This window comes from Anopheles cruzii, chromosome X, assembly GCF_943734635.1.
Source record: "Anopheles cruzii chromosome X, idAnoCruzAS_RS32_06, whole genome shotgun sequence".
Classification (NCBI taxonomy): domain Eukaryota; kingdom Metazoa; phylum Arthropoda; class Insecta; order Diptera; family Culicidae; genus Anopheles; species Anopheles cruzii.
In genome coordinates, this window is record NC_069143.1 from 10,574,483 (window position 1) to 10,588,501 (window position 14,019).

At 55.6% G+C, this 14,019-nt stretch overlaps 2 protein-coding genes across 4 annotated transcripts; both read right to left on the minus strand.

Moving 5' to 3' along the window:
• Nucleotides 1-613: 613 nt before the first annotated feature.
• LOC128268658 (glutamate receptor ionotropic, NMDA 2B) lies at nt 614-5,442 on the minus strand. 3 transcript variants are annotated; one of them, XM_053005824.1, is made up of 6 exons: nt 5,307-5,442; nt 4,809-5,051; nt 4,447-4,679; nt 4,242-4,361; nt 794-3,109; nt 614-718 (listed from the first exon to the last, which is right to left on the minus strand). In XM_053005824.1, exons 2-6 carry the CDS (start codon nt 4,834-4,836, stop codon nt 614-616), a joined length of 2,802 nt encoding a protein of 933 aa, XP_052861784.1. In that variant the 5' UTR covers nt 4,837-5,051; nt 5,307-5,442. The 3 variants fall into 3 exon arrangements, with proteins under 3 accessions (XP_052861784.1, XP_052861800.1, XP_052861791.1); XM_053005840.1 differs by lacking the exon at nt 5,307-5,442 and having other exon boundaries at nt 803-3,109; nt 4,809-4,989; XM_053005831.1 differs by lacking the exon at nt 5,307-5,442 and having other exon boundaries at nt 614-3,109; nt 4,809-5,022.
• Nucleotides 5,443-11,217: 5,775 nt separating this feature from the next.
• LOC128268676 (chondroitin sulfate synthase 2) lies at nt 11,218-13,786 on the minus strand. The gene has a single exon (XM_053005854.1). The coding sequence runs from the start codon at nt 13,784-13,786 to the stop codon at nt 11,360-11,362; it is 2,427 nt and encodes an 808-aa protein (XP_052861814.1). The 3' UTR covers nt 11,218-11,359.
• Nucleotides 13,787-14,019: the final 233 nt, after the last annotated feature.

Below are 14,019 nucleotides of genomic sequence, written 5' to 3' on the forward strand. Positions count from 1 at the left end.
AATGTCGGGCCGTTTGAACGTCCTCGCGGTATTCTATACGTGTTGTTGTTGTGAAGGCCTGCTGATGTAACTTGCCGGGTGCGGTTTGCCGGCCCCCAAACAATTACGTAATATAATTGAACTCAGCGTCATCGTCGACCAAGCAAAACTCGATCCGGTCGCGTCTGGCGGTCAGTCGTCGTCGTGATACAGTCGGTTCAACCCCCGAATCAAAAAGGACTGGAGGAGAACTCAATATAATCGGTTACTACTACTGCTACTACTGTTACTACTAGTACACTACTACTGTCTATACTGTATAACCTCTCTGCAAGGCAGCGAGGTTCTCGTAAATGCGGAACCCCCCCGGCGGAGCTTCCCGCGGGCTGTCAACGGTGGGACCCGTTTCCTACACGTGCGCGTGTGTGTGTGTGTGGGTGGGTCTGTGGGTGGGTCTGTGGGTGCTGGTCGGCTCAAAAACACTCTCTCGTCTCGTCTCATCTCGTCTCGTCTCGTCGGACACAATTCCTTCGACTGTGGCATCTCGGTGTTGATCGGTGTGTGCGTGTGTGTCCTGGCGCACACACACACACACACACACAATGGTTGTTTATGGGGCGGAGGTTTACGATGTTTACAGTACCGTTTCCATCTCGGCGATTTCCGTTTTGTACGACCATCGGTAGAGGTCCTGGGCGCTGCCACCGAGGTTCAGATTGCCGAGCACGTGGGGCGGCGGCTGCCGTGGGCCGACGTGGGCGCCACGGGCGCCCCCCGGTGTCGCCAGCAGCTTCGCACAACCACCACCACCGGCGGCGGCCGCCGCCGCTGCCGCCGCACCGATGATGTCGCCCGTGGACGCCATTTTGAGCTGGGGCGGCTTGATGCCGTGCGAGTGCATCGCCTTCTCGAGCTGCTGGTTCCGGAGGCGCGACATGTCCAGCTCGTGCTTCACCTTCCACAGGTGCGTGTCGCAGATCGGATCGCTGCAGCGGTGCCGGCGCAGGATCTCGGTCGCCTCGTAGACGGCGCCCCGGAACGTGAGCGACTTGCCCATGCTGAGCGAGATGAGCGCGCAGCAGCCACCGCGGTCCTTCTTGGCGAGCCGTTTGCGGAAGTACTTGAAGTACAGGTGCTCCAGCAACAGTAGGAGCGCGGCCAGCAGGATGCCCGCCATCAGGAGTAGAAACGCGGACAGGAACTGCTCGAGCGCGAGCGGATCGGACGACTTGTGCTCCTGCTTGCCGGGCCGGCACGTGCCGGTCATCCAGAAGCGGCGCAACCGCTCCAGGTCCCCGTTGGCCCGGAACTCCAGCAGCCGCTTGTTGAACATGCCGACGTACTTGGAGTTACGGCTGAACGCCAGCCCGTACCCGGTCATCGCGTACCACTGGCCGACCGTCAGCAGCCGGCAGTCCTCGTCCTGCTGCACCAGGTAATCGAGCACGGTGCCGTCGTAAATGAACGCGTCCAGCTGGCCGCTCAGCACCGCCGTCACACCGTCGGCCACGCTCGACCGATTGTACTGCTTCATGTAGTAGTGCATCTCCTTGAAGTACTTCGAGATGGTCGAATCGGTGTGGCTCCACGGGATCGTGCCGAACTTGATGGTGGGCTTGTGCGAGAACGGGTGCGACAAGCGCGAGTCGTCCAGCCCGGTGAACTCGTGGAACTCCTCGCGCGTAATCATGAACGCGGCCAGGTTGGCGGTGTAGATGGCGAGGAAGACGACGGCGAACATCGCCCACACGTTCGTCATGAAGCGCGAAGTGAAGCCGCGCGGCGAGTCGACGTGGACGGCGGCCTGGAACAGGACCGCCCACACCAGCCAGTACGTGCGGAACAGCGAGAACCGGTACGGCGTCGACTGGCCGTTCTGGAGCACCGTTTTCATGTCGTACCCGCTCGGTGACAGCCACTCGAACAGGAAGATCATGAAGGTGGCCGCCTGGATGGCGAAGATCCCGACCAGCATCCAGGACGCGGTGTCGAACGGCTCGAGGAACGCGGTCGGTGAGATGATGCCGGTACGCTTCGCTACCACGATCGCGATACCGGTCTCCATGAACGGCTCACTAAAGTCGACCACCGCTTCCCGCTCCGCGTTGATCATTAGCGACGTCAGCACCATGTCCGTCTTCCGGTTGACCAGCTCGTGGATCAGCCCGTTCCACTTGCCGTTTTCGAGCGTGCCCCACTTGCCGTCCTCGACGCGCACCAGCTCGTACGTGAAGCCGAGCTCCTCGGCGAACTTTTCCAGCAGATCGATACAGAACCCGCTGCAGCACTGGTAGAACGAGCCGTTCTTGTGCGCCTGGCCCATGTCGATGTCCGTCATCTCGTGGTCGGCCGCCACCCGGCACAGCACGCCCCGGTCCATCAGGCACTTGCCGCTGATCGGGTCCGCCGGCGACAGGTTGATGTAGGGTGCCTCCTCCAGGAACGTGATCTTCAGGTGGAACTTCTCCGGCACGCCCTGCGGCGGTGTGTGCGAGTTGCCCGGCCAGGCGATGTCGCGGATGTCCAGCTTCTGCTGCTGCCACGACTTCCACACCCCGATCTCCTCCCACACCAGGCCCTTGCTGTTGACGCTCGGGCGCAGGTTCATGATCTTCAGCTCCGCCGACCGCAGGTCACCGTCGGCCGTAAACTCCACGTTCGGCTTGTTCGACTCGACGCTCTCGAGCGACACGTTGCGCAGATACTTGAAGAACACCTCGCCACTGTCCCACCGGCCCCGGCCCTGGTCCTCGCACGACAGCTGGTGCGTGTCGAGCCGCCGGCCCGTGTTCTTCACGTCGTTCAGGTAGTACTCGACACCGTACGCGTACACGCGGATTGCGGTCGCAATCTCGTTCACCAGCGCACCGGACGACGTGTCGAAGTGTACGCCCAGCATGCCGACCGGGAACTGCGGGTGCGTCTGCGTGTTCTCGATCACGCTCTGCGTCACCACCCACACGTAGTTCTCGCCGGTGATCTGCAGCTCTTCCGCCGCGTGCAGTATCTCGATCGCTTCGCTCTTGGTGCAGTACAGCAGCATCACCCGCGCCTCGCTGTTCACCAGCTCCAGCAGATCGCTCGGACGGGTTACGATAATTGAGTTGAGTATGGTGAACTTGAAGTGATCCTACCGGTCCACCAACCGGGAGACAGGAAGCGAGAGAGAAAGAGAGAGAGAGAGAGAGAGAGAGAGAGAGAGAGAGAGAGAGAGAGAAAGATTATTGGTCTAATCTAAATCAATAAATATCGATTCTCCTATGTAAACCCTGAACGTGAACGTTCAGGTTCAGGAACGTTCGTGAACGCCACAAATAATTTTAGTATAATGAAGAAAACAAACACTGTGAACCCGTTACCAATTATGTAACACAATGAGGTAAACTGAAATAAGTCTATTCAACAATAAAACCAACTACTATACTACTACTTCGGGTTTCATCCGGACGGACCGGACCGACAGTGCCTGAGTGTGGCAGTAATGTGCAGGCAGGGTTACAGAACTCCTTTCCCGTCCTCGTAACTAGTCCTAACTGTCCGAATGCCTTAGAAATGGTAGTTCGTCACACTACAGCTTATGGAGCCCAACACTGAGGCTTCGCGTTCAGGAAGCCCCAAAAAGGTCCTCCACCGAACGGATCACGCAGAACACTTGCAGAATCGTGCCTGACGCATGCCGCAGCGCAGCAGTTTTGCACTCAGAACTCGGGAACCGCGCGACCACTGAGCCGGAAAAGCGCATAGTCATCGCCCGTGTGGAGACGCGCCCGCATTTTCCGTCATCCTCATCGACGGTGTGCACCGACAGGCACAGGCGCCGGGTTATTAATGACTCGGCCTAATGAGATTGTAAGCAAGGGGGCGGCATCAATGTGCTGCAAATCACCACCAGTTCGTTCCATTTTCTTCCACCTCCAGCTACAGTGGAGGGCGCGCCCTACGCCCGACCTACACGGACAACCATCGACGACGGGCGAGGCGAGTGACTTTAATTTTCCACCTCATCAACTCGCGACTCGCGAAGTTCATATAGAGTATTATGAACACCCCCCCCTGTGGAAGACTTATCTACCCCCCAAGTAACCGCGAAACGGTAGCCACGAACGACACACACACACACACGGGGTGCATCGGTACCCAGCCTGCCAGTTCGTTGGGGGAGGGTGGTAGCAGATAATAGGCGTGTAATAGGCAATGGAGTGGAAATGAATGGCTGGCAGGATATTGCATTTCCGTACCGCACCTCGTACCGCACTACTCACCATGGCTGCCACCTGCTCGCGAACCGCCTGCACAAAGTCATCGTGGCCCGCTATTTGGGACGTCACCACCGAGAACTGGTGCCATTTGTAGCGTTCCAGGATGCTAAGCATGGCGGCACTCTGCAACACAGAGAGGTAGAGTAAAACAGTGTGAGAGAGTGAGTGAGAAGGAGCAGTTGTGGAACAACAAGTAGAAAGTCCGTACCTGATGCTCGATGCTGGGCGCCAGCTGGAGCTGCAGGGCGGACTGGGAGGCCCGCCGCTCGAGGCCCGAGTTGTCCGCGTTCCACGAGATCACCGGGATGCCGAGGTAGCCGGCGAGCTGCAGGAAGTACTGGGCGGACGCCGTGCTCCGCCCGTACGACTCGTAGTTCATCATGTACAGGATGGCGGTAACGTTGGCGTGCAGGAACTCCTTGCAGAGCGTGTTCAGGATGGCTGTGGGGGGCGGGGGCAATGAAACGAGTCAGTCAGTCAGGGTCGAGCCACAGGTTTGTTTGTTTCAATTACGCGGCTCGCTGGGCCGACCGCTGGGTTGTGGGGGGGGACGGTGTGATAGATAGTTACCTGTCGGGCTGGGCGTTAGCGACATCATGTCGAAGTGTATGTTGGACGTTTGAAATTCGTGGTCCTTCAGAAAGGTGAGCTTCGAGCCGCGCCCCTTCTGCAGGCCCTGAACGGCTGAGTTGATCGACCGGAGGTACTCCCGGCGGCCGAAGTTCGTGTGCGGCACCAGCAGCCCAATGTTGAGCTGGTGCTCGGCCGACCCGCGGCCCGACAGACTGCTACCGCCGCCTCCGCCGCCACCGCCTCCACCGCTGCCGCTGCTGGTACCGCCACCACCACCACCACCACCACCACTACCACCAAACGAACGTCCCGGCGTGCCGGGAATGCCGGCGCCACTACCGCCACCATTGCTGCCCCCCCGGGTGCCGGGTCCTCCGTCACCGGGACCGCCCCCGGAACCACCACTCGCTCCCCCGCTTCCACCAAGGGTACTGCCACTGGCACCGGGGCCGCCACTGCCGCTCCCGCTAGTCGCACCCGCTGCGCTGGTCGCACCCGCGTTGGCGTCAGCTCCCCGGTTGCTGGCACCGCCGAGCGTGATTCCCGTGCCGGTTCGACCCCCGGTCGTTTTGTAGCTCTTCGTTTCGACCGTGGCCACCAGCAGCAGCAGCAGCAGCAGCAGGCCAGCGGCGAGCAGTAGCTTCATTTTGCAACGAACACGCGCGCGCGCCCTCTAGCGGTAATTAGCGGCTCGCAGCTTCATCGAGGCAATCGGATCAGAGTGGTGCGCCCGTTCACGGTGCCCCCCACCGGCGGTCAGGCATCGGCCGTCGTCCAGGGCTGGGCGCAGAAGCAGCAGATCACGGCCCCGGGCACACGCGGTACTCCGGCGGTTGATAGGTTATGTTGATGTTGTTGTTGTTGTTGTGACTGATGACGTCTCGCTGTCTGTTGTTGACCAAAATAACCTCTGTCCGGCTTCTCGGTCTGTATCTTTCTTTCTAGTGTGCTGCTGGCGCGCTGTGCTCCCCTCCCCCAATTGGTTCCTCCGCCTTCGTGAAAGGCGCTCAAATCCGGTGTTTCAGCAAGTTTCCGCGTAAATGCGCTCGGTGCTGTCACGACGACGACGATGGCGACGACGACGAAGACAGCGACGACAGCGACGAAAACGACGACGATGAGCCGGAAATTATCATTTCGTTTCGAGGTTCGTCTCGGTCCTGCTCGAACGTCTGCGGTCCGGCGGGGTTCGGCGGTGGTTACTGGCGGTGGTGGCGGCTGGAACCGCCCCGTGAGCCTCGAGATGCCATCTCGTGACAACGGCAACCTCTACCCAACCGGGGGCCCTTCCGGGACCGAGATCAATCCCGGATCCTGCCGCTTATCGTTCGTGCTGCTGCTGCTGCTGCTATCCTTGGGATGTCGGCACACACACACACACACACCACCACGCCCCTATGGTAGGCGAGTAACGGTAGCTTCCGGCGGGGTGGCTACGGTACGGCAAGGTACGACGGAAGTATCGGCAATGGGCGTATTTCCTGTGCCCTCGGTGGTGCTCCTTTAACGCCTGTTAACCCTGCAACCTGCTCAGGCTTGGTCTAGGCGCAAACCCGGCGATGGCGGCGACCGAAGCATTGGGCACCGGCACCGGATTCCCGGGAGGGGGGGGGGGGGGGGGGGTGGGGGTGCTGATGGGGCGGAACCGGCACCACTATAGTTAGGATTGATCACTGTTTTCCTGTAGGGCGCGCGCGCAGTTTACGTTCCCCGCTTACGGTGCCTCGGTGCCTCAGAGACGACCAAAACAACACAATAACAACAACGGCAACGACAACAATCACATACTTGGGGCCGAACCCCTGGGGCGACCAGACGAGGCAACGATGAGCTACTCCGGTTTGAACACGTTTCCGACCAGCGGGAGACTGCGGGACTGTGGACACACACACCGGAACAGCGCCACTAAAAGGCGTGCACTCGGGCGCGCCCCCTCACGGTCTCTCCGGCCACCGAGGTTTTTTTTTCTTTACCTAGCACTGCACACTGGTACTGCACCGCTGTTGCCTGCGCGCGTTAAACGATATACTCTAGCTCTCGTTACGTTACAGATAGCCCTCTCTCCTCTGTGCCTGCCAGGCGCACTGCTGGTACTGTCTCCCCTGTGGACAAGGGTGAAAAAAAGGAAACCGATCACTTGCCATTAGCCCTGCCGTGCCTGTGTAGTTGCGCCAGGTCATGCCACTAGGAGGCCTGGCCTGCCCAGAACCCCCCCGGATCGCGCTTGATGTGATTTTGTTAGTCGCGTAAAGTGCGCGAAATCATGTGATCAAATGCGAATGCGAGGAGAGTGGGTGGTGTGGGGGGCGAGAGATGGTGGTATCGAGCGAGAGACAGGAATGACCCGTGGAGGTCGGAGGTTCGTTGTTCGCACCCCGGATCAAAGCACAACGCATGTGAATGGCATCTTTGCTACACATCACGACCGAGAGAGAGAGAGAGACAGAGAGAGAGAGTCAACTCCGCCGCTGTCGCTGTCTGCCGTGTGTGTCGTGGCCATGTCCTGCTGTGTGCGTAAGGTCCAATGGGGCATCCTTGGCTGAGGGGCATGAGATGAGATGCTGCGATGCCACTGCCCAAGCTTTCTCTTTGCTCTCTCTCTCCCTATCTCTCTCTCTCTCTCTCGCTCTTCCTCTCTCTTCCTCTCTCTTCCTCTATCCAGAGCGGCAAAGCAAGCCATGGCCCGTGTGTTTGCACAGCCCAAAAGAGTGAACCAAACCCTTGTGCAAACAATGGGCGGCCATGACAGGAGGACAAAATGCGATTAACTGCGAGTCGAGGAACGTGGGACCGAGGCCTAACCGGAAGGCCTGGACCTCCAGTACCGATGATCCTGCTGGCAACTGCTGACCTTTATTGTTGTCTGATGGCCAAACGCGGGATCCACCCTACCGGAGGCCACTCCGCTGGACTTAAGGGTCCCCGCAAAAGAGAGGACCTCACTAAGAATCGAACCCTGGCGGCCAGGCGGTGTCTTCCGCGGGCTCGAACTTGACATTCCACAGGACCGCGCGCAGCCACCACTTACGTCAGCAGCACTTCCGTAACAGTTCTAGGTCCGTGCGACTACACGCCTAGTAGCGCTACTTTTCCACGGTGTTATGGTGGGTTCTAGGGGTACGGTTCTAAATGGGGCGGGTTGCTTGAAGAGTCCTGCCTCTCGATCGAGTCCGGGGAGTCTGGTTTGAGTTGGCGGCGGTTTTGTTGCTTGAGATCCTAGGGGCAGAACGGTCCGTTCGGGCGAGGCGAATAGCGTAGACTCCCAATTATCATGGCAGGCGGCCAGATGAGGATGTTGGTCCAACACTGGACGCACTTCGTGGCGCAATCCGCGAAACCGAACCACACACAAAACGCCTCATAAGACACACACACACGCACGCACACACTGCTCAACTTTGCCGTCAGCTAACCTTAACTCTCCCAACCAAGCCCTACCCCCCACACCGCCCCCAGCACCACTCTATCTTGGTGGGGTCGTTTCGGGAGTCATGTAACAGGGACTGGGCACTGGCACGAGAACTGGCGCATTTCGAAATCCACACAATTCCGCCCGCGGTAGAGGGCAACGCCTTTCAGTGGAAACACGTTGAACACCGTCCGAACCGCAGCAACAGCAGCAGCCGCATCCTTGGCCCCGTTGGCCTAGGAAAGCTGCCAGTGTGAAGTGCTGATGCTCTCAGAAAATGGCACTACAAATGATGCGCTAATCGCATTACGAAGGTCGCTCGTGCCAGTCGCGCGCTGCCTACCCGACACACGCCCGTGTGTGAACCACTGGCGGACTGACTGCTGGAGCGGCCACCGTTGTTTAACAGCTACGCACTCGCCTTGCGAAGCTCACTTCGGAGACCCGTACGCGCCCCGCACGACGGCGATCCGAAGTCCTTAGATCGCCTCGTCCGCCCTATCCGCGGCGGTACCAACACACACAGGCCGGGGCACGCTCCGACGGGACAGGACACACGGCCACTGCCTATGCCGTCGGTGTGTGCGTGTGCGCACGCGTTCCATTACTGGATGCAGGATGCTGCTGCTGCAAATGACTGAGCATACTGTCCGAATGTGTTTGGCGAGAGCGAGCACGGCTTGCGAACGTGCTCCTGCTCCCCAGCGCGCTCGAAACGAGCGATTCGTCCTCTGGGACCGCCCGATCCTGCCAGCCAAGCCCATGTGGCCGATGATGGCAGCTGATCCGCGTGCAGAGGCTTCCGCGCGCCGCACAAATGGCCGCGGTGACACAATACAACAACGATGCGAGTTTTGAAACCAATGTGCTTGAGTTTTGCAACCATAAAACGGCACCTATCCACTCCAAGCGTGGGTAAATAAGCCCGCCATTCTCGCGAGGCGAAGAGCCTACCCTTATTTAGCAAAAAAAAACCCAGCATCCTATGATTCAACAGCACTTCGCTGCCGTCTTTGCCATGCCACGTGTTTGCCTTGGTCGGAAAGGAGTTTTCTTGTGCACTTTCGCAATCATTCCGCAACCGCATTGGTTGCATTGGATAACATCTGCAAAGGTCGCGACCAACCGCGTGCAGTTCCGGCGGGTGTCTGTGGTGCTTCGTAAACGATGCCACGGCACACGGCGCCCTTTGTCAATACGCACGCCGCACGAGGAGTCAGGACGGTTCCGGTTCGCTCAGAGCCGATCCAGGTGAGGTGAGAGTAGCAGCCCCCATGCGATGCGATCCTAACCGCAACGCGTTACGACAGTTTCATCTCCACAAGATGCTATCTCTCGCCTGACTAGCTGGTGCGGATCTTGTTTACTCTCTGACATTCCGCGTGACCTACGGGCTTCGTAAGTGCGTCACTCACACACCAGCAGTGGCGACACACGGACGGGATTAGGGTGTTCCTGTTCCGCGCGTTACTTTACGACGGTACCCGTGCGCGTATCCCTAACTTGACTATCGCACTGTTTGACTAATGACAATTGGGATTCATTTAAAGCACACCAGCACGATATAACGCCTCTCTTTTAGACTATGTGATCGCTGAGCTGATTAATGTTTTCAAAAGCTGGCATTTGTACAATGTTGCAAACAGTTATACGACTCGTCCGTGAATTGTAGACCGTGGCAGTGGTTTCGGTTAATTCAATCATTGCTCAACATTTACGACTGTATTGTGATAATGTATTCCTTCTAACTGATGCACAGCACATCACAGTATCTCATAATGCCTACCCTGACATCGTTTAATTAGCACACAGGGTGTGAGTACTACGAACGAAGGCCATGTTCCGGTCATTCCCGACCCTATGACTGGCATTGGGCAGGCATTGATGGTTACGCTCAAAGGCGGCTGCCCACGATCTTATGTGTCTGGCTGATATCAGCGATCATCCAAGGTGGCTTGGTGGTTGGTGGCTTCTCTGCAGCAACCTAAGACATTCGATTCACCAACACTGGCTGACACTGGCTTTTACCAAGTGGAAGCGCCATGAAAGGGTCCAAATCTGCTGAAAGAATAAGACTACAATGAGTAACATCAGAGAGAAAAGCTATACTTAGGGTACGATAGTGGCCCATGTGCTACCGATCTTGTGCACCGAGTGAGGCATTTTATCAAAGCCTCGCCCAGCAGTGAGATCGAGCTTCTTTTTTTTCTACTGGCGCTTTATATATCCCAACGGCAGGTGATTGATCCATCGGGAGTACTATTTACGCCAGATTGAGCCATTTACTGTACAGAACGTGTTCCTTACCTAAGCTTTCCTTACCTAAGCTGCATGTTCAACCGTCGAGAACCATTTGATCTTTCATCTTGAATCTCACTCTGTTTGGCGGCAACAGGTAAGAACTTTACGGAACGGCATTAGAATGCATTGATCCCGACCGCGAGCGAGAGTGAGGTTACGAACCTGGTGTGGTGAACGATGCGATCTGCGAACGAAGCGAATTGTGAAAGTTTGTTCTGCGATCTACCTGTGGTTTTATTTCTGAATCTTTCGAATCAACGCAGCTAAAATACTCGAAAAACAGTGCCTAAAGGGGCAGCAAATATTTGTACCTCGTGCTCGCGTGTTTCCAGAGCAGAACAGAGTTACGATGAACAAGTGTTCACTTTCTTCAGACGAATGCAGCCCTGCGCTCAAAGTCTCTATAATAAACAACAACAACAAGTTCACTTTTTGCCCGAGAAAAACATCGCCACGATCCAAGTTACGATTTCCTCCCCTTCACGAAACGGGCGATGAGATCAGGCGACTCAGTTCACTTAGAAAACGTGCTCGAATTCTATGGGAACTCACGCATGAAACAAACGTTCGAAACAACTGCAAATATACGATTACGCGAACGCGAGTAGCTGGTTAACGATTTTTTTCGGATGCGATCCCAGATTCAAACATTGCAGAAATAGTTAACAAATAGAAATAGTTTATTTCACCGTTGTCCTGTGCCAAATTTTGTCCGTGAGATATAAATCTTATCGTAATTACTTAAAGTAGGCTATCTAAATCAATGGCACATTGCACGATGCAAGCTAATGCGGTCATATGTTGGGTTATGATTATTTCTATCTCCCAGTTATCCCGTTTATCGTGCCGTCTGCTCTTCGTGGTGCATACTATATTGCATAAGCAGATCGCCTATTTGCTTCTTCGAAGCAATACGAACACACTGTTGCTTATCGTTTGCCGTACAGCGTAGTTTAGAAATCCGCTCCGCGTACGGATCATTAGCGAGAAAATTGTTCATACTGTTGCCGAACCGAAGGTTGGGGTCGATTGCACGCAGTACGTGTATTTTACTACCAGCACGTGTGAACAGCTCCACAATGTTCGCAATCGTTCCCCTGCTGTCGGTTTTGGTCGTATTAAGGTCTAACAGGTTGATAATATCACGATCGGTCCGCACAATAGGGAGGACACTTTCCATCTCTTTCCTTGAGGCCACATAATCGTTGCTGTAAAAAGAAACGACGTCGTAATTGGACCGATCGAAGTACCCGATACTTTGCCCGACGTCACAGTTTTCACACAGCTTGCACAGCCGGGTCCACTCGCAGGGATACATCATGAAGCCGATCGGGCTGAACACCTGAAAGCCTTGAATCGTGTTCATTCGGACGCGGTTTAGGAAATCCGGCCGAAACGTGGCAGCGTTGGAGTACACCATGACCAGACTCTCTAGACCAATTTTTCGTAACGCCAGATCCACCGCCGCGAAAACCATGCGGCCGGCCGACCCGTACAGTGAACTATGATAACGCTGATTGTCATCGAACTTTGTGCTTACTTCCGGTGGCAAACGGATAGATACCCAAGCGACCCTGGAACCGTCCTGCTTGTGCTTCTCCGTCAGGGCGAGGGCAATATTCTTCATCGGCAGAAACACATCCTCGTTTCCCTTGCTCGGGGTTTCGGCCTGATAAAAAAATATGAGCATCAGAAACGTGTTGTCCTGGCTGTCCATGCACGTTTTTTCGTAGCTCTCTAGGAATTGCTCCGCCTCCTGCACCTGGTGCTCGAATGTTGGCAGCAAAATAGCGACCCGTGTGCTCTCGGTGACGTATGGCGATGGAACGATTTCGATCAAACTAATCGGTTTGATCGCCTCGAAGCTTCTCGATACCAGCCGCTTCTGCTTGCGGTCATAGAACGTCAGCATTATCCGATAGTCCATGCCACGTACCGCATCGAATCGCTTGTAAGCGGAGCTAATGCCTCGGTACTCGATGCTCGGATCGTTTCGCGTCGCCTCCATGATGGTTTTGTTCAGCACGTTGCGAATGTCTTCTTCGTCGATCGCCGAAAGCCGCCGTACGTTCACCTCGGAGTTCCACATGAACGAATGGGTTAGATTAAGGGCCGTCCACGGAATGACATCGTGGCGCGAATCGGGAGGGTTTGTCTTCGGTACACCCAAAGGCCACCGCACCTCGAGGATATCGTTCACAAGCGCACCGCCTGAAATGTGCATCGCCTCCTTCTGCAGATCCCTTTTCATTGCGTTATTACTCTCCAGATGGATGCGCGAGAAGTAGGTGTGCAGTAGGTAGAAATCGTCCGCCGTTGTAATGGGGAACACGGTCGAGGCCGTGTTGAATGAAGCGTCCTTGGCAATCAGATGAAAGTCGCGGTAGAGTTTGAAGCTATTCAACCGATAACTGTTCATGGTAATTCCCTGCCAGCTTTCGCGGCAAGCATCAATCTTGGCAGAATATTTTACACACTTCCCGATGTTGGCACTGTGGTCGTTAGAGTATGAATTACGGACACACCAATCGAGATTGGCGCGAATTTTCCGAATCACACCATTGCTGAGTAAGATGCCAGTGTGCAGATCGCAGTAGGTTCGGTTTTCCTCACCGCCATTGTCGTCCCTTTTGCCGAACCGAGGATCGGTCTGCGCACTGCCCATGTACACATCCATCGTGATGCTTAGGTGCTCCAGTTGACTGCGTAGTGTGCGGGCGTTAACGTAGGTTGTATCGGTTACAAGCAGAAAGTAGTCATACTCATCCAAATAGTTATCTGCCAGAAACTTGAGCATATGGAACGGTCGAAGGTTTTCTCTCGTGTCCGTGAAGCCTACTATATTTTTCAAATGAAAGTTTGCCTTCACGTTGTCAGCGTGAATGAAGAACTTGATCTTGTTCACTAGATGAGCGGTCGTTCGGTTAATGGCAGTCGCCAGGCTCTCGATGTTTTCCGTGCTGGTTAGCACGCCGACGAACAGTTTCTCGCGGATACCCAGCTCCGTGTAATAGTACCTTGGCCGTACGATATTCTTCACCACCTTCTTGGCTATCATGGGTTTTTGTTCAAGGTTTAGAAGCGGTTCAAACTCGCCGCCGCCGCCGTGTTCGAAGCTGTGCAGGTTGTTGGCATGTTCCGTAACATCTCGGCACTCTGTGACATACTCGGTGCGGTCCTGTGGCGAATAGTAGCTAAACAAAAACCCACAGAGGAAACCAAAAACAAGATACTGATTGCGGCCTAGATTAAAATACGCTCCCATTGCACTGGACCGAAAAACTAGCCGAACTAAACAACAGACGAAACGAAAAATTGCCGACTACGAACGAACACAACAAATACATAAATAAAAATTCACAACATCCTGACGTGACGTTAACTGTCATTCCAATCGATTCCATCAACACATGATGCTTCACATCGGAAGTGGGCTTTCTCTGCGGCGGCAGCAAGTTTGAAAATAGCAGTAGTGAGCGAAATTTGCGCCATATGCAG

What these genes read in the sequence shown, in the direction of transcription:
- LOC128268676 (XM_053005854.1), bottom strand. Translation starts at nt 13,786, where the DNA reads ATGGGAGCGTATTTTAATCTAGGCCGCAATCAGTATCTTGTTTTTGGT.
- LOC128268658 (XM_053005831.1), bottom strand. Translation starts at nt 4,836, where the DNA reads ATGATGTCGCTAACGCCCAGCCCGACAG. An exon ending in GCTAACGCCCAGCCCGACAG is followed by an intron (nt 4,680 to 4,808) that starts GTAACTATCTAT and finishes CGCCCCCCACAG; the next exon opens with CCATCCTGAACACGCTCTGC. An exon ending in CGCCCAGCATCGAGCATCAG is followed by an intron (nt 4,362 to 4,446) that starts GTACGGACTTTC and finishes TCTGTGTTGCAG; the next exon opens with AGTGCCGCCATGCTTAGCAT.